The sequence below is a fragment of the Parus major genome, chromosome 7, assembly GCF_001522545.3.
Source record: "Parus major isolate Abel chromosome 7, Parus_major1.1, whole genome shotgun sequence".
Lineage (NCBI taxonomy): Eukaryota > Metazoa > Chordata > Aves > Passeriformes > Paridae > Parus > Parus major.
In genome coordinates, this window is record NC_031776.1 from 7,377,188 (window position 1) to 7,401,943 (window position 24,756).

A 24,756-nucleotide genomic window follows, 5' to 3' on the forward strand; every position below is an offset into this window, starting at 1 on the left:
TTGAATGTTAGTCTCAAATGATGCTATCTACACTTCTGAGTTATGGTTACATGTACACAACTTATATGAATAGATATATGTTGGTAGTGAAAGGAACATTCCTAAAGAGTTACAGCTGCACAATCTGGAGAAAAATGGGACAGGGTAAGGACAGCTATTAGTCAATTCCAGCTCCTTTCTGTACTAAAATTCTATTGACTGAAATGGACAATATACAAGCTGCTTATGACATCACTACCAATTTACTTGAGAGCAAATATTAATGCAGTAAGAACTGTTGACAAAATCCTGCTGAAGTGTAAATGTAGATGTTTGTAACTATTGGTAGATGTGCTGTCAGGTCCTGAGACCTGATTTACAAGGAAAGGCAGATTCCTCTTGCAATGTCAGTATCTGTAATGTTTTGCTAAAAATTAAATGGCACTAATGTGAAAAAGAGCTAAAGCTAAATATTAGGTACTGAGTTCGCTCTTCTACTGCAACATGGATGCAGTAATCCTGATTCTGTATTTCAGAAAAGAAGATGTACAGATAGATATACAATAGAATGAATATTTCCAAACCATGGAAATAGTAGTAGGTTCAGGAATTTGGCTGCGTGTGTTTCCCTGGAACACCTGCATTACTCCTTAATTAAAATGACATCACTCATTAAGCAGCATTCTGAGAAAGTTTCATACTTCAAACAGCAATGCTTGTGATGTCACCCCATCCACAGAATTGTTTCCTTTCACAAACAAGCAAGGGAAGCACAGCCCAGATGTAATCACTGGGAAATGGAGGGCACCATTTGGACCAATGGAGGCCGTTCTGATACACACAGTATTAAGAGTTACCAGCCGTCTGCAATAAAACTGAGAGGGTACCCCAGCTGATGTCATTCAGAGCCAATCATTAATGAGACTTCATCTGACAGCTTCATTATCTGCCTGGATGATGAAGTAACAATGATTTCTATAATTCACAGTTTTGGGAAGGCAAACACTTTGAAGGGCAAGATTCAAAACCATCTCACTTTGGAGAAACTAACAGAATGAAAATAACTACACTTGGGAAGGCATAATCAAATACAGAGATGGTAAGTATGCTTCCCATGGAATAAATGCCTAGATGCTTTTCAAGGGTTTACAGCAAACATGCAATTAGTACAAATAAGGCAGTGCTGTAGTGATACTACTGAAGGTATCACACTACAGCAGAGTCTGCACCAGCAGGCAGCCAAGGGCTGAGGTGAGAACACTCAGCCTAGATTCACTATACCTGGGAAGCCTCATCAGCCCAGGGCCACCTCATATGGCACTCGGGTTTCTTGAAATTCAGAGAAAAGGACCACTTTCTCTTCCTTTGTAGTCTTTGAAGGAAAGGGTAGTTCTGCAAAAGTCTTTTGACAAATGAGTCCAGTTCAGGAAGAAGATTTAAAATGAGTAAAATGTAAGCAATAAAGAAATGTACTGTGATGGAACTTTATGTCAGGCAAGGAGGAAAGAGGTGACAGTAACAGTTTTGGGAGTAACTGGAAGTGGTGGCCTCTGAGGACTGGATGCCTTCATAACTGCTATTTACATGGACTATTTGTGACAGAATATCTCTGTAATAAAGAGAGGATAATTATTCTGCTCTACTTGGTGCTGATGAATCCTCCAGCTGAAATATTGTCTGGTCTCCTGCAATGAACTGTGAAGTACACAAATGGGAGAGATTCCAGAGGACTGCAAGAAGACTAAAAGACTTAATCTATAAGAAAGGCCGAATAGCTATCTTTATCCCTATTACAGAGAGAGGACTAGGAGCAAGGAGTGTAAGTACCTCAAAATGTCCACAGGGAGCTGTGACTAAGACTGGAATATATTGATTACACATATGTATATGATTACACAATGACTTAAATTAGACACTAGGGAAACCAAGCTTGAAAGAATAACTAAGCACTCAGATAACATATCTAGAAAAAACAGAATTCCTACTGTTGGAGAGTTCTGAGTGCATTAGGTGAAAATCAGCTAACCAGTCATCTAGCTGTACCTAACCCTAATGCAAGTGCAAAAGCAAAATTCTCATGCTCCTCCCAGCTCTACACATCTGTGTAGTCTAAAGCTTAACGTATTTCACATTACTACACAAGAGAATTCCACTCAAACAGTTATTCAGAAAATTCTACTGTCCAACAGTCACCCTAAAGAAACTCTAAGTAAACAACTTGGATGTAGACTCTGTGTAAGTAAAAGACCTTGCCTAAAACCCCATACTGTCAGGTGTGTTGACAAAACTAAAGGAAAGCCACCCATGACCCCAAAGACCCAGTCACAGGTTGGTATCTTCTTCTCCCAGTCTGTAGCCCTGAGGTCTTTCTCTGAGGAAAGACTGGAGGAGTCAGTCCTGTGTACTGCTATTGCTCTCACAAACTGTGTCCCACAATCTGAGGGACTCAGAGGTGGAAATTTGGTCAGATTGAAAACTATATTAAAGAAAAAACTTCCTATTAATCTTCCTAAACACAGAGACTGGAAAATAAGATGCTTGGAATAACTCAGAGCACAGTGCTTTGCAAAGGATTTAAGAGAGGTAGCAACTCTACCGAACTTATTTCTGTACTGAAAATGTTGTTTAAATGTCAGGTAAAGTTAAAACTTAGTTCCCCCACAGGAAGATATTTTCTCATCCCAAAACTAAAAGCATATTTTTTTAAAGCAAGGCTAAAACAAGCTTAGCAAATATGCTGCATAGGAAGCCAGACTAAAGGATTAAATCCTGTAGAAAATTGTCTAAAGCTCAGAATTCCTATGTTTGAGCAACACTCTCTTTACTCGTCAGTAAGAAAATAAGGATCTGAGTTTCTAGTCTGGCCTCACTAATAATTAAACACACAAGCATTTAATAATGTTAGACAATAGACCTGAAAGAGCAACAAGTTGCTTTTCACAAAGCACAACATTCAGCTGTGATATCGATTGTCAGAGGCCTTTCTGAACACCAAGCCCACTTACTGTCAAAAATTACAAGATGTACAGAGAGGTGAGTGTGACCACTGATGGTTATTTAGCACTGTGGTTCTGAAGTAAAAGCCTGGCTAAGGAAGTTTCTAAATCATGCATGCTCTACAATATGATACTACAAAAAAGGGATCCTCATTCATGCTGTTAGATTCTTCTATTAACTAAAGGTCATGGTCTTTGCACCTGAAAAAATGTACTTCTCATTTTCCAAAGCTACTTAGGATTTTTTTACACATTTTTTTAACTTTAACCTAACCCAGTGACCTCAACCATTTTCACCACCTTCCAAAGTCTATGACCTGCTGTTCTCTTTTTCTGTCAAGTATTCTCCTTGAATTCCAAGCCAAATCACTGAAAAGCCATAACTCAATCCATTTAGCGCACTTTATTTGGCTGTGAAATGGGTCTCAAAAAAAATTTTATGAATCTTTTTGTCTGCTAGAGAGTATCTGAGGCAGTAACATATTTTGTGACAAAGCCCTATTTAAAACCATAGCTTTGGACTGATCTTATAAATCACCTACATTCATCTCCAAGGAACTTCAGACAAGACTGTGACTTTTCTAAAACCGAGAAGAATATCTCTTGATATTCTTAGAATGTAAACTTAGAATGTCATTTGCTGACAACAGTATTTTAAGAAAAACAACTCGAACTTCTTGTCAACTGTTCAGGTACTTAATTTCAAGGAAAAGAAAATTTACAGATAGAAATTAGCTAAATCTGAAGTTGTTTTTAGCAACATGAGAGTGTTCCTTTCAACAATGCACATCCTTTAGCAGTAAATGTGGTACTTATAACCCATTTCACTGTTTTTCAGTAAACTGCAGTCACCTTTGCTTCTAACAAATTTGTCTTACAAATTTGAACTTACTGCTCCAAACAACTACAAAAAGATTACAAGATACATTTATATTGAATATCAATATTTGATGAACAACAGGAGAACAGACAAGCTGCTGAGAACAAGCTCCACAGCCCCATCTGTTGGCTAATGAAGCTCCCAAAGCCACCTAACAGCCCCTAGCCAATAATGAAGTGGAACCAGTTCATTTTTTGAATAGAATTCCAGGTTGTACTATCACAGATCTAAGGCATCTGTGCACCAGTAGCAACTTTTACTATCCAAGCACATATTAACTGAGTTTCTAACACACTTCTGTGATTTTTAACTTAGTTCCCTGAAATCAGTCTGCATACCTCCTGAGTCAAAATCTAATCTTGTACCCACAAGATAAATGCTACTTCTAGTATATGATGAGCAAGTTAAGTTGCCATTCAAACCCTAATGGTGGTTAAACTCTGTCACAGTCACACTGAAATTTGGGTATCCAAATCTGATTACCCAAAATAAAGTTTCAGGCTAATTGCTGCCTTTTAAAAGCTCTTTAGAGGAAAAAGAATTCATGAAGAATCTTAGTAATGCAGTATCATCTGACTCCATTATGTTCTTTTCAGTCCAAAAATACACTTTCCTTTCAAAGGACAAAATTCTATTTCTGCTCAGGCCACAGTCATAACAAGCCATTTTGCAAGACCTTTAAAAAGATATTGGCTGCTGGGCAATCTTGCTCATTCATAGCTTTCCATCCTATTATTCAAAAGTCCATAAAATAAATGGACTCCCTGTCTCTTATCTATGAACCTTCAGGACTCCTATGGTAAATAAAGTACTTTTTCTGCAAGAAGAGCTACAGAACAAATCCCCTTTATGCTGGAAACAATGTATGTATGCTAGGCTGGGGGAAATGGCTCTCTAACTGAGATCTTCAGGGCTTGGCAGCAAAGGGCGAGAGAGCTACTGCATGTTTAGATCACAAGCTGAGAAGACCAAAACAGACAAATAAATTTTTAAGGGAAGATGAAAAGGAAAGAGTCATTACAGGTCATGGATCATATAGTGTTCCACTTCTCACATGAATCTTTGACAAGCTTTATTTAAATACATTCTACACCCATAGCATAGGGACATACCAGAAAACAATATAAATCTCAGCAGTGACATGGCAGACAGGCTTCATAAGTTAAGCTTGTTCAAAATAACTGAAGATTATCTTAGTCCACTCTCATGTGGTGCAAATATATCCTACAGATGTAAACTCACTAAAACAGAATTTTACTATGTAAATAAAGCATGGCATTGCCCTGTTAACTCTACTTACGGTGCTTACAGACAAAAATTACTGAAGAAATTATTAACACTGAGTATCACTAGCAATAAATGGAGTCTTCTCTATGTTGCTTTAGTGACATGGTGCAGCCCTGGGTGAGGTATGTGTGGAATCAGGATCAAACAAATGATCTTTTAAAAGTACTACAGAGGTGAGAAAGTAAATACATTTCCAGATTATTTGTTGGAAAAATACATGAATATCTGTTAAGCTGTAGCTTAGAATTTTCACCATTTTTCAGAGTTGTTCTTTAAATGTATTTTTATTTAGTTCTATTTTTAATATACTTAGAATGTAGAATTATTCTCAGCTTTTGTATGATATATAAACTCCCCCTCAGTATTCTGAAAACCTTTGTGAGGGCTATTTCTAAAAGTGAAGTGACTGCTCTTTTACTGGAGAAAGCACCTGTGTTAGCTACCAAGGAACAGCAGAGGCCCTACAAGAGCAGCAGTGTACCCAGACAAGCAAGAGAGAGACAAGCAAGAGACAAAGGTTCAAATTATGATGCTTGTTCTTCAAGGAAATGCCTTGTGTCCACTTCTCAACTCACAGACACAACATGACATGATTTTAAAACACTCTATCAGGTATCACACTCAGGTCCTCAACTTACCCCTCCCATCGTAATGCCATCAATAAGTGCCACATATGGTTTCTTGCAGGTGCCTGTAAAAAATGTAAAGGAAAACTATCATCCATCTTTTTCAAGAGTGGACCTGTGACTAGCTGCCATATAACACGTGTCCCTGTGTCTTACTTCATCAAGAGCAGCAGAAAATAAATGAGAATTTAAGCAGTAATCATATTATTCATCTTACAATGAAGGTACCTCATGTAATTCTTAAGCAATTAAAAGAAACACCAGTTTCTGATTTACTGGATTGTGAGAGTTGTAGAAGAACATTATACAACTATCAGATATTGGACTGTTTGTTGTGTGAGTACCTGACAGATTAACCAGTATACATAGCTTTGTCTGATGGTGGGACACAGCAGATGCCCCTTCAACCCCTCTCACAATCTGGATTAAGAGGACAGTGTGTGTTCCAGCCCTTCAGTGCTTTACTACAAAGCCAGAAGTATGGGCAGGTAGCAGTCACAACACGACTATAAATTCTGCAATGCAGGCATGTTCTGTCATGCCAGCTCTTGCATACAACCCTGAACGTGGTGCAGGCAAATTCAGATGACAATGTCCTGAATTACCAACTTCATCTGTTGGGGCCTTTAGAAGGCACAAAACTAAAGCCACAATGCTTTCAATTACCATTCATGGAAAGACTCAAAACTTCACTGTGAATGAAACGCCTGCCTTGTCAGTGTTTTCAGGTCAGACTTACAGTCCAAAAAGACTGGTGATACAGGTGTCCCCTGCAATCACATTGCAAGTTTTTCTTTAACAACTACATAGAACCTTGTTTTTTTAAAAAAAATATTTTAAAAGACAGTTCAATCCTTCAAATTAGTAATTAGAAAATGTTAAGAAAATTGTATTTTGAACTTTGTTCTTACATGAACATACAAGCTAGCGCATTGGCTGTAGATGCTACCCCCCAAACCAAATTTCTATAGCAGCAAGCCTTTCCCACAGCAATGCTGTGAAAGCAGCTCCCCGCTGTACTTGTAAGCTGCAAAATGTAAGATATAAATATTTTTAGCAAAAATCTCAGTCTTAAAGGAATATAATCATACTAAAGCTATCCAAAAACTATGTTTTGTAATTACATGCATTAGAGACACTGAAGACCTAATGCTTATAAAAATAAAACAATAAAAACTAGACTTTAAAGTATGTATCCTTGCAACAGAATCATCATCAAGTTCAACTGGCAAGGTAATACTATTTTTTCCCCAACTATTTGAAACCTTAAACTATTTTTTTGTTTTGTATTGGTGAAGGAAAGAAAAGTACATGACAAGGATGCTCAGTCCTGAAACTATGTCAAACAAAGCAAAAGTAACTTTTCAGGAATTACTCCAATAGCTGTGCTCTTCTGTCAATGTAAGCAACACCACCTCTCCTCCTGTAGTGACTAACACTGGATACCATATTTTGAAACTCAAACTGTATTCAATTAAAATATGTTTGGAGTAGTTGCTTATCAAAATCTTCAACTCCTGACTTTTACCCTAAAGACTTAATATCCTTTTTTAATATGCTTTACTCCAGTAAACTTTACCCAGTGTCTTTGCAATAAACTGAGGCAGCTCAGTCCTGAGTTACACAGCCCTAGACTTCCATGCAGTCTATTTAAATGGAAAGCCGTAATATAATTTGATCTTCTGCTTTCTGAGTGAATATTAATGATTTTCCACACATCTATATTTACCTCAGGTCTTCTTTGAAGCAGATCAATGATACTTAGGGCAGAACTGCAGTGTCTACAGCTAATTCTTCCACAGAGGAAATAGAACTAACCAGAACAATGGGATAGGATAAAGTAGCTGTCACAATAACTTAAACAAAAGAAATACATTCTGTATGCAAGGTATAGAGATAGGATATATTACATTACTGGTATTGAACTTGGTAAAAAAAATTACTACTTCTCTGATGTTATCACAGTCTTTAATAGATCATCAAAGAGAGAAATTTATATTTGAAGTCAGTGTTATGATAACTGTACTGTTTCAGAAATTGCTATTAACATACCAACGGCATTGTTCAGCCTATATTCTCCTCTGAAGAAATCTTGTGTCAGTTTATCTCCAGCTCTTCCTGCTTCTGTGATGGCTTAAAAGAAAATAAAAATTCAAAAGATAACTGTAAGCTTAATAGAAAATACAAGTAAAAGAAAGTAATGTCTTATAAGTTGGATCTTTTCCTACAGCAAACAGAGACCAACTTAATCCTGCTTTATTATATTTGAGAAAATTTGCTCAGATTTAAATATTTATCTCAAATATAAGAATATAAGTCTCAAATTTGATTTAATTGTATTTTGCTGGAGATTTTGTCACATACTTGTGAGAGTGTGGTCCATCTTCAAACCCCTCCTAATGTCTAGTACTCATCTGTGATATTTTTCATACCAACATTTAGAATGGTCACTTAAAACTGACTATAACAAAGACTCTAAATACAAAAAATGAGAAGCCAACTAGAGCATGACATAAAAATATATTGTTATAACAATAACCTGTGCTGCTTGTTTACCTATAGTTTACAACAACTGCTAATTTTGAAACTTCAGAGATTTCTTGCAGTTCACAGCTAAAAACATAAAAACACACCCTTGTCAGATCTGTATCTAGCCATCTAAAACATTAGACACAAATTATCCAATACTATCTGAGCTACCTGTTCTGGCCCTTCAAACTTCTTGGAAAGAAGCTGCCAGTAATGAAAATCTGAGAAGACAAATGTAGAGACAAGAACCCTCTCCTCCCTGGAATGACTGGCTGCTATTATCAGTTATTCATAAAAAATGTAACTTTTATACACTGTCCTGACAGTTCTCTCCTGACAAATACCTTAAATAGCATCTGCACATCAAGGTGTCGCAAGAGTCAGCACAACTGACCTCTTACTCTTGTGTAGCAAGATTTTGTTTACCTGAGTCACAGTAAACAAAGGAAATCAACACAAAACAGGGACCAGGAAAGACATGAAATGTTTAAGTGAGTATAGTCCTTACCTCGGATATCACCCCCAGCACAAAAAGCTTTTCCTCCAGTTCCCTTTATAATTATTAGAAAAGTTTCAGGATCTTTCTCCCACATCTAAAAAGAAGTAAATATTTCCACATAAGACTAAAATCTGTGTAAATAATACCTAATCTGTATAGTGTCTATAATTCTTACTTTACTTTTTCAAAAAGCAAATCAAGCCATACTTTAAAATAGATTGTCTTAAACTGAAGTTTCAGATCTAAATGTCCTTCTGCCACTTTGGCATCCTATTCAACCATGAGAGCAGAGATCAGCAGAGCTGCCTTTCATATTTCAGAAAAACACTTGTGCACAGCTCTCAGCCTCTGAGGAATGGTAGCACCTCACAGAACAGGGCCTCACAGAAATCAAAAACTATGAAACCATTTCAGGCTGTGCTTCAAAAATGTCTAATAAATACCAAAAAGGCATCAGAAAATTATCCAACAAATACTGGTATCTAATGAATTTGACTCTGTGCATATGGTAAATGGTACCATGAAATTAAAAGAGACTGTTTTCATGCTTAAAATCTCACTAGGTTGTAGAAACAGGGCCTGTAAATCCATGAGTTCTGATTTAAGGAATGACACTGACAGCCTCCTGCTTCCTAGTGGCCGGTATATTTTATTTTCAGCCATGCATCCTCACAAAACATGCACTCCATCATGAGACAACACCACTGTACAGGTTGAAATCTGTGCCAACTGACTAGGTGGGTGCTGCCAAAAGGAACACATAAATGCTGAGCACTGCCTGCTCTGAATTCAGGCCTGGTATTAACATGGATGTCCATTTACCTACAGAGATGCTAAATTTAACTCTGTCTGAAAGCTCCTTTCTTTGTTGTGTCTCCTCTTCCTAACTTGCTTGAAACTGCCTGGTTTTTCCCATGCCATAAATCTGAGCTTATTGTACTCACACAAACTTTCATCCTTTAAATCAGTACACTAGGAAGTGTCTTAACTGCACTTTAAAATTGGTTTCAAATAGCGTATGTATAGTGGATGGGTAGAAGTGGAGCTACTAACCTTTATTTGAGGATAAATTTGTTGGATCATAGACAGATTTAGTGCATTGAGAGCCTTGGGTCTATTCAAAGTAATTATTCCTGCAGCTCCTTTCTTTTCCAACAACACTTCTGCTGTTGAATCTGTTTGCTTAGACATTTTCTGTGCATGCAAAAACAAATAAACAAAGCAAATGTCATCAGTTAGGTAACTTACAAACATATTTACAAAAGTGTTTATGGAAATTTATTCTCAAAACACACTATACAGGATCACAAAGTATGCACTCTAGAATTGTATGCTAAGTTTATCCCACTGTACTTCTATTTGCATTTCCTAAACACTTCTTTGGAAACTACTTTGAGTCCTTCAGAGTAATGAACCTCAGACAAGTTTTTGGACCACACATTGTTTTACAATAACATTTTGAATTCACTTCACATAAATTTTCAATGGAAACACACACACAAAAAAAACCCCAAAAAACCCAAACAACAAAAAACCCAAAGAACTCCCCACCCTACCAACAAAACACAAACCTGTGGCTCCTTAAAACTGACATTCTGAAAATACTTGCAATTAGAACAATGACAATTCAATATATCCTTACTGGTAGTTTGACACTGCAACCCCAAACATACACCCTGCTTTAAATGACTTTTAACAGTGGAAAACAAATCCCCTGAACTATTTTCAAATACACAGTGGGATGCTATTAAGGAATTTATGGAAGGTAACACAGAAACTATCTATAAAGTAAAGCTTTAATAATCAAGCTTTAATTTACAGTACAATAGACACCTGTAACAAAGTGCTCACAGATGTGGACAGTACTATGCCTGAGCAATAAACAACAGTGTTCAGAACCACTGTGTGCAGACACATTAGCTGCTGCATGTGCTGTGTGCCTCAGGGGAGTTAAAGAGAACTGAAAGCTTCCAGCTCAGTCAAACGTGATGCTGTCCTTACCAAATGTTGTAATATTACTTGCAGTCTGTTGAGTGCCCTCAGCCTGAAAAAGAAACATTAAAAAGACAGCTAAAACCATAAACCAGCCACAAAATGCCCAGAACAGCTGACTGCTGGGTTAAGCAAAGCAGTGGCAGAAGAATTTGGGAACACAACTATTTTACGTTCTCCTGATCAGAATCAATTAAACTAGGGCACTGTTTTGTTATTGCAACGGTTGGAAATTCTTTGCTTACTAGTAAATAGATAGCAGATACCAATGTTTTCAAGCCAGGAGAGTGTGAAAATACCAGGACAGAGAGGGTGGGGGATATGACTGACACTCTGTGTGTCTTTCTAAAACGATTCGCAGCTTTTTTGCAGGCACATTTAAATACCGACTTTTTAAAAATATATAAATAAATAAAACCGGTCTCGTCAAAAACCTTCGTCTGTTTCCAAAAACTTCCGTGACACAAACCTGCCCTGGTGCGTACACATAATTTTACAAACATTTACACAGGGTTTGTGTAAGAGCTCGCAGTGTTCGTGCTTCTGTGGGTGACAGGAGACGCTCGCTGTCAGACTTTGTGAACACGCCACTCGTTTTGAGCAATGAGGCTGTTATTTATTAATGGCCATGAGGAAGGCTGTGCTGGCCACGCATCACAGCTGGAATGAGAAACTTCACCCTTCTGCTACTTACAAACCCAGTCAATTACATGTTACGCGTCAATACCGCGGCATGCTACGCTGTTTTTTAATCACATGCTCGCTTTTGAAGGTGAAAGTTAGTGAAAGCCAGGCTGATCTAGGCCCAAAGTATAACTCGCAGCAGCTGCGGGGCTGCGATCCCCGGGCAGCTCGGGCCGCCGCTCCCTTCGCTCCCCGCCGCCGCTTCAGCCCCTCAGGGCGGCCCCCGTTACCTGGGCAGCGCCTGCAGCGCCCGGGCCGCCATGGCGGCCCCGCTCCCTCAGCGCTCCGCGGCCCCGGCGCGGCACAGCCCGCGGCGCATGCGCGGAGCTCTGAGGGGCCGGAGGCGCCGCCGGCACCGGAGCCGGCCGCTCGCCTCCGCGAACAGCCCTTTGGCAGTGACCACGGCGGATTCCTCACCTGGGCAGGGAAGGGGTGCTGCTCCCCGTCCGGGATAAGGCCGGGTGCTGTGAGGGCATCTGGTGATGCAGCTGCTTTGCTGGTGAAGCGAGTAATGCCCCGTGTAATAATAACATCACCCGTGGTGCTTGCTGCTCAAGGTGGGGAAAGCTCGCATTGCTTCGCATTTCAGAGTTTAGTAGGCTGGAGCTGCATGTTAGGCGGTTTATTATTTTCAGGAGTAAGACTGGTTTCTTAATTTCTGGCCTCCCGGCTTCTCTTCATCCTTTGTACCTGAAACACCGAACACGCGTGCTGCCCTCACAGCTGCTGACACACGGACAGCGAGTGAGGTGGGATTGAGGAGCCGCTCCGGTGTAACATCCCACCCAGAACCGCTTATCCCTCAAGGTAAATACACGGATTAAGAACTAGCACGGTTACTGCCCCAACAGTAGCTGCAGACAACTGTGGGCTCAAATACAGCCGGTGTGTTCAGCATAAATAGACTCAGAAATTGCAACTGTGAAAATTGCCTCTTTTTTTTCTTTTTCCTTTTTTTTTAAAAAAAATTAAAATATTAAGGCACTTGAGAATTCATTACGCTAGGCGACAATAATACAAAATTCACTTTGATTTCAGTAACTAAGACCATTCAATGAATGTTTATTTGGGCTGACACATATGAGACTGATACTGAAGAGACATGATGAACCATGGAATAAATGATAATATAGTGCATTAGGTTGAAATGTAGCTTCATCACATCTTGGTGTAACAAGTTATTAGCATCAGCTGCTTTGATTCACATTTGTACTTAAAAGGAAAAAAAAAAATCTTAAAACCTTTTAGCACATTTATTTTGCTGAAAGAAGAAAAACGTCCTAGCTCTCAGAAGGACTTTAGAGAAGTCTCCAGAGGGCAACCTTGCTCTTTATTTCTAAAATTACTCAGCCCCTGCTTATATCAGCGTCATCTGTGCTGGCATTTCCGTTGCAATGACTCTCAGAATATATTAAATCTGGTTGTAAAAATTTTAATGAAACTAAATAGACACAAAAAAACCAAAAAACACCCCACAAACAGAACATTTCTGTATTAATGCAGTCTCAGTTTTCAGTCTTGCACAGTATGAACAAAAAACTGAGAACAGGACATGACGTGCTTTTGCAAGCACTGAGAGACTGTCTACTGCAAGCTAATTAATTGGAATAATTCATTAGGCGATTCCAACAATTCAAACTTTCACCTAAAGGTTACATAATAATCAATGATGCAGCTTATTGGTGTCATCTTGTGTACTGACAGTCCTGTATGCTGTTTTGTACCAAGTGCCATGCAATTAAATCTAAACCAGGCTAAATGACACCAAATTATCACAGCTGGCACACCTGAACCCTGACTTAGATACGTATTTCAAAAATTATAACTCTGCAGCTCTCATCCAGGCATTACTAATTAGTGAGTTTGATAAGCAGGTAATATTTTTGTTTCTTATTTCCTGTGACTGAAATTCTCTACATTTCACAGACAATGTGGAAAGAACTTTTCTATGGGATAATGTCTTTGTTAGCATTGTTGTGAGAATGAAGAAATGGGTGTGTGGAAGCTAACCTTGGGAAAGAGCAGGTGGAGACTGTTTGAAACCCCTGGAAATCTAACAAATTCCACCTGCACATAGGCAAGGCTGTGATCAGGACATGATTACACAGAATGTGTGTTTCTAGGGGTCCAAAATAGAAGCTGGTGATCTGATTCATCTTTTATTTATGCTGATTTTGATCTGTTCTCCTCCTGTCCTCCGTGTAAATAATGGTATAAACCCTTTGTGTTCTTCCAGCTGTATGTCTGATTTAGGACACAAGTGGGCCTACTCCTTTATAAACAATGAAGTAACAGCAAGCCTTGTCTTGAGACAACTACTGATTACTCTCCACAGTGCTGATGTTGAATTTGTGTTTAATTAATTTTTTCTTTAAATTCTTTTTCTTTTTTTTTTAGTAATTTTTAAGAAGAAGTAGTGGTAACAGAAGAGCCATCTTCCTTGAGCCTTCATTTTAAAACCTGATGGTGATGGCCTGAATTTACTTATAGTTTATAAGAAGTGGGGGATTCATAGATGTTAGAAAATTGCTATTTTTTTACAGCCAATTAGCTGACAGCAGTCCTGTCCAAAAATCAACTCATATCATCCTGTTTTTTGATAGTCCTCCTGCACACCCCATTTTTTTTCAGGGTGGAATATCAAAGTGAAAACGCTTTCTAAAAAGTAAATAAAAGAGTTCTCTAAGTAAGTACTGGAAAAAGAGTGAAAATAATGGAGTTGCCTGAGAATAAGCAGAATGAGATGACCTTTAACCAATGAGTTTATGGATTATTTTACTCTTGGCAAAGAGGGCTGCACCATACTGGACCAAGCTGGGAACTGAGAGTGTGTAAGTGCAATAGTCAGAAGGATAAGCAGGTGGTAATTCCTCCCCCTTGAGAAATTTCCTGGCAGCAAGTTCAGCAGGTTTGAAAAGAAAAAACAAGTTGCAGACTGTAGGAGGTCTTCAGAGTTGAGCAGATGTTTTCAGGTTTTGTTTCTGGTTTGGGTTTTTTGGTTGTTTTTTTTTTTTTTCCTTTTCCAGAAAAACATATAACTTTAGAATGTGGGAGCTCTTGCTCTCAAGAAGGATTCCAAGAGCAGCTCAGCTGCATTCTGTGTGCCACCTGTACACCCCTAGTTAACCATTAATTTGTGCCTTACATTTGCCTCTCAGAGCTTCCAAAGTAGTTGACCAAGACCAGATAATAAATGGTACAAGTACTTCATCATGTCCCATGCTGCTGTTTCCAGGTTTGCTGTAAATTCAGTTTTTTCCTCTGCTGGTCTAACAGCTGGCACACATCATGTGTGGGTAGTAAGCGCACTTACAGCATGTCAAGGTTAAGAGAAAATGAGACTGTGAAGGTTTGAAGAACAGAATGGGAAAATTTCCAGATCATGACTGCTAACTGGTTATTACAGTGCTGACAAACAGTCCTTACATTGCTATTTCTCAGTCCAGACTCAGCTGACAGCCCTCTAAAACAGGTGACACACAAGGTTGGAACTTCCTCGTGCCAGCTTGGGTACCTAATAGTAAAGTAGCCAAGTGGCCACTTCCAATCCAATGTATACTCAGGTCTGCTATAGAGTCTTCCAGGGACATCACTGAGAGCAGAACTAGACTTAAAATAAACAGAAAACTAATCTGTTTCTTCCCTCTCTAACAACAGGCCAACCCAAGGAAGGACTGAAACACCTATGTAATAAGGAGAAACAAATTTTTGCTTTTGTCTGTAACCTGAGTAATCTCATGTGAACAGCCTGCCTTCCCAGGGCTTTTGCTCAGAGACCTTTCAGATAATGCATCCATACAACATCTGAAATCATAGATTTGGGATGAGGGCATACAGCATGCAGTGGTGAATTTCTCCTGTAGGAAGAAAGTATGTGAGGGAGGGGAAAAAAAAATCAGCTTTTATTTTTTCCTTTTTTTTTTTTTTTCCTTCACCGTTTAATTTGCATCTTATCAGTGGGGAACTAGAAAGTATTTGGAAAAGGCTGTAAGCAAATCCATAATGGAACTATGTGAGTGAAGTAGTTTTCATTTTCTTTTGGCCTCAGAGCGCACCGGGGAAAGTGTGGGAGTGGCTGGGTGCTGCTGCAGATGCTGTCGTGTTGATGAGAAAACCAGAGAGGATCCAAGCGAGGTCCATCCAGCAGTGAGTTATTCTCCTCCCACCACCCCGGCTTAGACATAGCACTCGTGCTGCAGCCACCCTGCCAGAACCCTCTGGGTGAGACGGGACCCTGGGCAAACACCCTCCTACATCTTTCTTCCCTGCTGCCACAAGCAATCTGTCACTCCTCTCCCCGAACCACCCTCCACCTACGTACAAAGCCATAACTGTAAGGAACGCCCTCTTCCCTCCTCCTTTTCCTCCCCACGAGCCTGTTCTCCGTGGGTGAAAAATGCTATCTTCCCAGAGATCTGGTCACCCCCGACTTTGGCTTTGAGACCCAAGCTGTTTGATACCTTTTAGGACTACAGCTTGGAAAGCTCTGCTTGCAGATCTATTGTGTTAGTTTTTCAATTGCATATAATTGCACATGTGCAGGTAGGAAGGGGCTATTTGCTTCCCACTCGCTTTGATACGCCTCCCTTCCTAAGAGGACCGCTTCCTTCCCTTTCTGCTCTCAGCCTCCCACGCATCTCGCAATGAGAAATGCTGCAGAAAACTGACCAGCTACCAACCCGCCCACCTGAGGAGGAGGAGCACCACCAGCAGCAGCACATTTCTCTCGCTCTCAGCTTTTTAAACACAGTTTAAAAAGAGCTGTAGCGTGGGTGGAAATAGCTGTAGGGAGTGTGTGTGGGAATGGGGCTAGAGGAAAGTGCATTTTTTCTTGGTAGGACAGTTAACTTCTAGTGGACCAAAAAAATACTCCAAAGATATCTCACTGCTAGGGTGTCTTTGGCTGTATAATTAGTTCTTGAGTTTCCCAGGTCTGGAAAGGATGAAGCAGGGAATGAAGCAAGTGATGGCAGGGAAGCTTGCCTTCCAGACTTCAGGAGTCTGCTTAGCAAATGATATCTGTATTGCATCTCGTTGTGTCATCACGTCTGCTGTTCTGCTCTCAATGTGTGTGCTTAATTCTGTGAGAGTCAGAGCTGCCTGCATGTAGGAAGAGGAAAAAGCCATGTGGTTTTCACACCATGTGGGTCTGTATTTCAAAATACTGTCCCTGTTGGACCTCTTGAAATAGCACTGTCCCAGAATATCAGTTAATTCAAGATTTACTCTGTGCTTCTATAAGAAATTAAAATCAAGCTTATTTGTGTTAACTGGTTGTTATTTGAGGTACTTTGCTTGTATTACATGAAAATAGCAGTGGAACTAGTAAGGAAAACAGAACTTCTAAGACTTGTGATATAGAGTGCAAAGCGGTAGTGCTGATTCTTAAGAAATCTCTCCGATAGACTCCAAGTACCAAAGATCCTCAACAGCTGTGAGTTTTTGACTTGGTTTGACTTAGCTATCTGAAATCAGATTTCACAATATATAATTCTCCTCAACATTGTCCTCATATGAGTTGGTTGCACACGTTCTTCTCAAGCCAAAACTACCCATACATTGGTTTTGAGTAGATTTCTCACCAGCATCAAACCTTCCATATTTGTTGCTGATGCAGAATTTTGTATCAGGGCGTAGTCTTTAATGATTCACAGGCGCAATAACAGCCAAATAATGAACTTTGACTCTGAAAGTATTGGAGATGCCTGAAAAAAAGTATTGTGCAGAACATGTAGTTTTCTCCTAGTGCATAGAAGCCTCAAGCCTGGGAACTCGGCTAACTGACTTCAGTGCCTTCCTCCACAGCCTATCTCCTGTAGCTCTGGAAATTTTATCTTAGAGTTGAAAGGCAAATGTAGGCATGCATAATTTTTAGGCTCAGAAACAAAGGAAGTTATGAATAAGCTTAATTAACACATTTGCATGTGACACAACACACAGATCAGCTGATGGACTTCTGTAAGCAAGAGCTAGAGCCCTATCAATGGAGATGTAACCTTAATGGAACTAATTATCCTGGTGTTTTAAAAGTCTTATTTGTGAATGGTGAATAATATTTTAAATATTTTAAATATCTCCTTTTAACCTTCCACTGAATCTTATGTAACTCATAATTATAATCTACTGGAATTACATACCCAGCCTGAGGATGAACAATATTCCAAATATTAAATTCATGTCACTTGACTGATTTACCTTAAAATGTTGCAGCAATTCCTTTGTCAGTAGCATTTTGAAGCACAATTGGCCTGCTTGTAATTCTACCTCATATTTAGCATTGGTTCAGTTAGCTTTGGAGGTAGGGCTTTCCATACCTTTTATATCAATGAATGTACATCAGATTTTAAATGCAGATTATATGCTTATCTTGCCAACTACCATTAACCTGAAATTTTCCTTTTATGATCTATCTGTTGTAGTAGAATTATATTATTTGAGAAGCAGATAAAAAAAAAAAAAGGAAAAGAATCACCCAAACATTTAGAATCATTACAAATCCATTTTAGGAGCTCAGTCCTGTATGTAAGACTCCTCTTGGCCTCCCTCTTTTGTTTGTTGTTCAGCTGGAATGTCACACACATTGGACTTGAACCATCTGCTTCCTACTCAGGGGTCATAGTGAATGACTAGTCACCTACTTTGTCTCCATCAGAATCATAGTGAATTAAGCACAAAAGCATTTGATGCTAATTAGTAGCTTTCTGGAAGACCAGGGAAGCACCTCATATGTTTATTTCAAGAATTTGTTACTCTAAAATAAAGTGAGGCTCTTCAGCAGGACAGTTTGGCTGACAGTGTGACAGTCAGTATCTTATTAAATGGATGTGGTGTATTCAAATCTTTCTGTGTTTCTAGTCTCGCACCTCACACAAGTATTATTTTCACTTGAAAAGATCAACATTTTGTTTTAAAAGTCAATATTAAGAATATTTTTCAAAATTTTTTTCTGTTTTATTTCATCCTGGAGTACAATGAAAACTGTTCATGAAAAAATGATGTGAACATTGCCTAGGGAAATATACCTCACTTAATCCCACAAATGATGCAAACGACAGCAGAGCAGAGTGGAGAACTTAAAAATGAGGGAAAAAATAGGTCAGTAGAAAAACAGAGGCCTTTAAGCAATCAAAGAATCATCTATCACTCACTGCTGCAGATATATTCTGTTCAAAGTATAAATTATTAGCGTCCTATATGGGGTAATCATGAGTTTCAGCGCGACTCGATTTATCAGCTCTGTGTATAATGATTAACCTGGCAGAAGGATGTGTAGCAAGTCAGAAGGAGAAGTGTTTGTTTTGGTTTCTTTGGTTTTTTTTTTTTCAAGAAAGAAATATGGTCACCCTGGGTCATAAACAAACTTGCAGTGACAGGGACAGAGTACTTGGTTCCTTGAGCACTTATTGAGTGGATATGCTTCCCTAGGGATACAGTGCTCAGTGAAGAAAGGCAGTGGCAGCTGTGGCAGGGCACAGCATAGATTTAAATTGTTCTGAAGGAAATCCACGGTCTCTAGTCTCATTATCTCCTCTCTGTAATCTCAGCCTTGCATCTGCTCCATGGATTTCATTGTGCCACTGGTTCTCCTGTCCAGACCCAGACAGTCCATCACTCTCTGTGTTTCTGCAATAGCAGGCTGGAGCAGAGGCTCATGCTGTTAGCAGCTCTGTATGGAAATATATATCATTATTTCAGAAATAACATGGAACTCAAGGTGATTGAGTCATCCTTTGACACACCTCTGTCTGCCAAGAAAAATGCAGGCACTCCCTTATAGAGCTGTTGCTAAGAGCACTTCTTAAGGCTCTTGGAGTGAGAAGGTGCTTTATTGTACAGTTAACTGCAGGAGTTAACAGCAGGCTTTCAATCTGGGACCTGCCAAGAAATTAAAGCATGTAATTAAAGGCTGTGCTTCTGCCTAGGAGATGTTGCACCATGAAGAATTTGTCTGAGACACTATTCTGTAAATTTAAGACCTTAGAAAAGTGATTTTATTGGCATTTGTAGCCTAAAAAATAAAGAAGAGAAAGTTCTGGCCAGCACTAAGACAAAACATCTTTTGTTTGTTTTATGCTAAATTTAAATAATTTCGTAAGAAAGCAGAGACTGTATGTAAAGAAAAAAAAAAAGAGAAATCCATTTTTAATTTGAAATGTTAATGGAATTATTTTTTTCCCCCTGACTGAGCAGGAGAGTCATGAAACACATTTGATCTGTGCATTTCCTTTCCTGTGTCACCACTAGCATCCCTTAGCTTTTGTGCGCCTTTTGGAATATTCACCATTGACCAGTTACCTTCTTAGTAAGAGGCAGCTGAATTTTGTAGGTACAGCTGTCACCTCAATTACAACAGCAACATAGAACTTTCAGTATATTTCAAATATTCTGAAGAAGCAGGCCATGACAAATGACTGTCGCTTTTTCGCTCTATTCTACTTTAGTTCTCACTTCTGTGAAGTAAAGAAAGCAATGTTTCATCATAATATCAACATTAACCTTTTAGTAGACACAGTAGGACACCATGCATTGATAACAAATGGTCTCTTGTCAGTGCTCCTATTAGTGAGGTAAAACATAAATATAGTTTATCTATATGTTTCCAGTGCATGTACCAGTGAAAAAACAGTAAACAACACCAGTAAAAAGCCACATAGCACAATGACCCAGGATTATGGGATCCAGAGGAAGAAGGTTCAGAAACTTTGAATTTCTGTGCTGCTTTACAAATCAACACAATATATTTTCCAGTTATATCTTAAAGAAAACTGTTCTGTGAACTATTATAAACTGATATTTAAAAGGGTCTGTGTTACAAGGGATGTATGCTTTTTCTTTCCAAGCAAATAATTTGACCATGGCTTCACATGTGAACCTGTAACTCTTCCACCTGTTGGCTGTTACCCAGTTCTGCAGAAGGAAATGAGCCTATTTTTTTAGCACAGGACAAACAAATTTTCCATGTACTAAAATGTGTTCACTCAGCCACATTCCTTTCCCCAGGAGTCTTTCAATTTATCTTTTCTTCTGAGGAAATTTCCCACCTATCTAAGAATTTCCCACCTTCTTTGCTTTCTAAGTTAAAAAAAAAAAAAGCTTAGTATTTCTATTTACAGAAGTAAAAAGCCCCAAACTCCGTCACATTCTCCAGTATGTCATTTCAGGCAGTTGTAGGGTATTTGCAATCATCTGTCTGTTTCCCAGGGACTCATTTGCTTTTGTTAGTTATTCACAGTAATCAGTCATAATGCTTGTAGGTACCACAGGATTACTCACCACAGAATGACTGCAACGATAGGTTGTGACTTTGTCACTGCAGAGTAGCAGCCAGAGCAGTTCTCTCCGGAATATGTGTGCTAATTCTGGAAGGTGAAGGAAAACATGCTCCCTTCAAGATGTGACTTCAACACCTGGAAACTTGACTGCAATGACCCCACTGTGTAACCTTCACTTTCCATGCTCAAGAGGAGGAACTCTACAGGTCTGTTATAATCTTGCACACCCATGTAATACATAGAACATGAGTACTGTATATTTATCACAGAAAAAAACCTATAGCTCAGATGTGTTTCTAAAGAGCTTTAGCTCAGGAAATAGCTAAATTGAAGCTGTAGTTTAGTTCACTTTCTGTCTCCCTTTCCCGGATAGCCTGGGCTAATTAGTAACCAACCTTCCAATATCCATTTCCTCCTCTTGCACCCTTCCTGTATAAACTGTGTATATTTGTTCAGCCACCATTGTTGCAGGATCACCCCCACCCTGCTCAAAGTGCAAAGGTTTACCAGTTTTGTTTAGCTTATAAATCTAAAGATGAGTAAGATAAAACAGGTTTTGTAAACTAATTACTGCATTCTATTTTAGTGATATTGTATTGACTTAAAATGTGGCGCTGTTGGGTCAAAATTTAAAATATATTGCAGTTTGAAGTTTTTGGAATTCTTTTCTAGTATTACTATTTGGAATGGTAGTTTATGCTTAACTTACTAATGTAGAAAGTGAGAAATACGAGACAGACAACTTATGTGTCATATACATTTGTGTCTATCCACATTTTCATTTTTGCCAATGAAAATTATAAATAACACAGTTTACTGGAGAATTTTCAAGATTAGAAGTCTTACTTCTGAGAGTGCTGTCTGAAGGGTTTTTAGGCATCAGGAGGGCTGATTCACAATTTTACTCCATAGTGTTCAGTTTAATTGTTTAACTTTTTTATTCTGCTTCAACCTGAAAAACAAAACCCCCCTACAGTCCAGAGCTGATTTGCACTCTCTGTAGTTACGTTATTCAGCACACATATTACAAATAAAGAAGAAACTGAGATCTTAGGCTTCCCTTAACATTCCCTGCTGTTCCTGCTATCAGTGGCCAAGGCTATGAAAGACATGAGGAGCATTTGACTACTGCTTTTCTGACTTAGATACAGCTGATGACAAGGAGGGGCCAGCTGCTGATAGCTTGTTCTGGCTTCTCCTTCTGTCACTCAGATAGAAAATGCTGCTGCTTAAATAAATTAGAATGGCTCTGCCATTCTGGAATAGGAAAAATTCTTTCCCAATTCAGTACATCTGTATACTATTTTTAAGGCAAGGTATGAGGATTAGTGGTGCTTACTACATGGTGGGCCAGGGAACTGCAGGGCTCATGAAACCACCTGTGGCCCAAAGGGGAGCTGCAAAACCTTGAAACATTTAATTATAAGAATGTAAGATATTTTGAAAAACTGAGGGGGAAATTAATTGTGATACAAAATTTTTGAAAACTATTAACTTACTGTTATTCTAGTATCTTTCAGTTGTTCCCCAGAAGATTACAGGTCTTGGAAACAAAAAAATCCAATGACCTGGGGATTTCTCTTCTGGCATGTTCCTTTGCTGGCACTTGACAAACTTTTAGCATCCACAGTATCTTTGCAAGTTTTGGACAAGTCTCTTCGTAGCTTCATTTGATGTTTCATTTTCCATGTACAAGAAGAAAGAGTAAATAAATTTGCTTTCTCCAATATAGGGCTTTTTAGATCTGCTAATTAGCCTTTTTTCCTGACTGGTGAATACTAGACTACTCAGCTGTTCCAGGCAGAGAACTCAGTCCAAACTTCTGAGAATCCTTCCTGGAACTTTTTTAATACTAACATTCTTTTTGAAAGGAGGAGAATATCCTGATTTTTTTTTTCTCCATAAATGTTATGAAATTTGTGTCTGAATTTCTCCACATGTGAAAAAAATAAAGCCAGATATTATACTAAAATAGAATTATTCCTTTGAAATAGGTTTTGCACATATAATTTATTATTTTTCCTCCCTCATAGATGCTTTGACAGTTTTGAGCCTTCTGCTAACAAACAGTTAATAGCATGCTGTAGCAATACAAGAAATCCTCAGGGAGCTAGGTTGTACATCCTAAAAGCAGATAAAATCGTCCAACTCTGCAGGCAACAGGCCTTTACTCAACTATTTATAGAACTATTTATAGGGGAAGAGAAGGGAAAGAAGAAAAAGAATTAGTAAATGACTTTAAAAAGCACAGGTACTTAGAATTCATAGTTGATGTGCTGATTTAGGAAGTCAGGAGATATGACAGAAAAAGGGTAAGGAATGTTAACAGTGTTACATAGACAAAGACTATTTTTTTTCTACTTTTGTCACCTTCCTGTGTTTTGGAATTATTTTTTTTCCCACCCAGCCATTTCAAAGGCATATCCTTGCAATGACGCATCAGTTTTCTGTCTGCTTGAGGTTTAGAAATAGCTGAGATGTTATAAATAGATCGCAATCTGCAAGAGACTAAAACAATGGAAAAACTGTAAAATCCTCACTGAAAAATTTAGAGGTGGATTGAGATTCCAGCCTCTGTCTCCTAGAGTAAAAGTGCTCAGTTTGAAATGCTTTATTAACCACTGCAGAGGAAGCCGTGCTCTTTGTGCAGCAGGGGGGAACAACCAGGTGGAATCAGGTGGCACTTCTGGTCACGGTGCCAAGCACAGAGGGAAGTCCAGCCCGGTCCCTGGGAGCTCTCAGCTCAATGACGTGAGAAGGAGTCACTTTGCTATTTCTCACTGCAAAGCTAAAACATTAGAGTTTGCATCTTTTATACACTGTAGTGACACTAAATCACAATGTTTAACTTTTACACCACAATTTTTCTGGCAGTACTTGTGCACTCCGAATTGATAGCATTCATCAAGTTTGTTTCCTTTTTCCACTTTGCCTCCAAAACACCTTTAGTGAGGTGTTGTTCCATATGGGTGAACGCTTGACCTTTTCCAATAAGGCATTGAAAAAAATCAAAACTTTGAAACAGTTCAATATCCCTTTGTTTCTGCTTGAGAAATTCCTTTGTAAGGTCATTTAGATCCTGCCAACACTTCCAAACAGACTTCGGGATAACACTTCGGGCACTGAAACCTGATACCTAGGAGTGGTGTTATTCCCTCAGCCATATACCAATAGCTCAGGTCCATTTTCTTGTATTTGACTTTATGATCCTGTTAAAGAGACTGGGAAAGAAGCTTTGGTAACTGTGGGTAAAATAAGACATTAAATGGAAGGAAAAACTTTCTCAAGGATATGTTTCTGCCTTAAAGAGGAGCTGCTTCCTGAAACCAGGCTATATCACAGTAGCTATATCATGACAACTAGCTTAACATAAGCTCTCCATTCCCAATCCTAGGCAATCAGTGCCATCCCACTGATGTGGGACCTGGTCTTTGCCTGAGGTCTGTCCCCAGTGGTTGTAATAGAACTTTAGGCTAGCACACACTGCAGGATCAGGTCCTTCATACCTAAATTAGCATTTTGTTGAAAACTAAACATATGTTGTTTTTTTTCACTGTCAATTATTTTGTTTCCAGGTTTGGAAAAGAAACATTGCTGTGGAAGAATCCAATGAATTTATTAATGAGCTTGGTAAGTATGTAACTATTAATATCTTCTGAGATTTTGTTTGTCTTATTTTTATCTTCAGTTTCAGACTCTGAAATAAACAGATGTGTTCTGAAGCTTTCTTCTGAGAATATTACAATATGCTATCTTAAATACATTGTGATAACTGGGATATTGTAGGAAACAAGTACATAGCTGTGTACAGTATTTCTGAAACAATTTGTACCTTTATATGACGTAAAGTCCTTTATTTCACATTGCACTGATAGCCCTAAAAAGAAAACATCTAAAATATTCCTTGGATGTCATTAAAGATTTTTCTTTCCAACCAGAAAAGAGAACACAAAAATTGAAAAAAAATACATAACTTTGACCTCTAATATTACCAGAGAGCATTAAATCTGCT

The 24,756-nt window shown here is 38.7% G+C and overlaps 2 protein-coding genes across 6 annotated transcripts in view; one reads left to right on the forward strand and one right to left on the reverse strand.

The window, feature by feature from the left end:
- The window catches only part of HIBCH (3-hydroxyisobutyryl-CoA hydrolase), a 39,109-nt gene extending 27,146 nt beyond the window's left edge, over positions 1-11,963 (reverse strand). The window contains exons 1-6 of one of the 2 annotated variants that reach the window (XM_015634182.3): positions 11,890-11,963; positions 10,798-10,840; positions 9,850-9,990; positions 8,806-8,890; positions 7,821-7,901; positions 5,781-5,833 (exon numbers count right to left, since the gene is read on the reverse strand). In XM_015634182.3, coding sequence (XP_015489668.2) covers positions 5,781-5,833; positions 7,821-7,901; positions 8,806-8,890; positions 9,850-9,990; positions 10,798-10,840; positions 11,890-11,948 — 462 coding nt within the window. In that variant the 5' untranslated portion in view covers positions 11,949-11,963. Of the gene's footprint in view, positions 1-5,780; positions 5,834-7,820; positions 7,902-8,805; positions 8,891-9,849; positions 9,991-10,797; positions 10,841-11,702; positions 11,791-11,889 lie in introns of those variants that run through there. The other variant, XM_015634183.3, reaches the window with a different exon arrangement.
- Positions 11,964-12,062: 99 nt separating this feature from the next.
- The window catches only part of MFSD6 (major facilitator superfamily domain containing 6), a 46,782-nt gene continuing 34,088 nt past the window's right edge, over positions 12,063-24,756 (forward strand). Inside the window, exons 1-3 of one of the 4 annotated variants that reach the window (XM_015634178.3) lie at positions 12,063-12,279; positions 15,521-15,618; positions 24,320-24,374. The gene's annotated coding sequence lies outside the window, so the exon portion shown is untranslated. Of the gene's footprint in view, positions 12,280-15,520; positions 15,619-20,755; positions 20,951-24,319; positions 24,375-24,756 lie in introns of those variants that run through there. The other 3 variants (XM_015634179.3, XM_015634180.3, XM_015634177.3) reach the window with 3 other exon arrangements.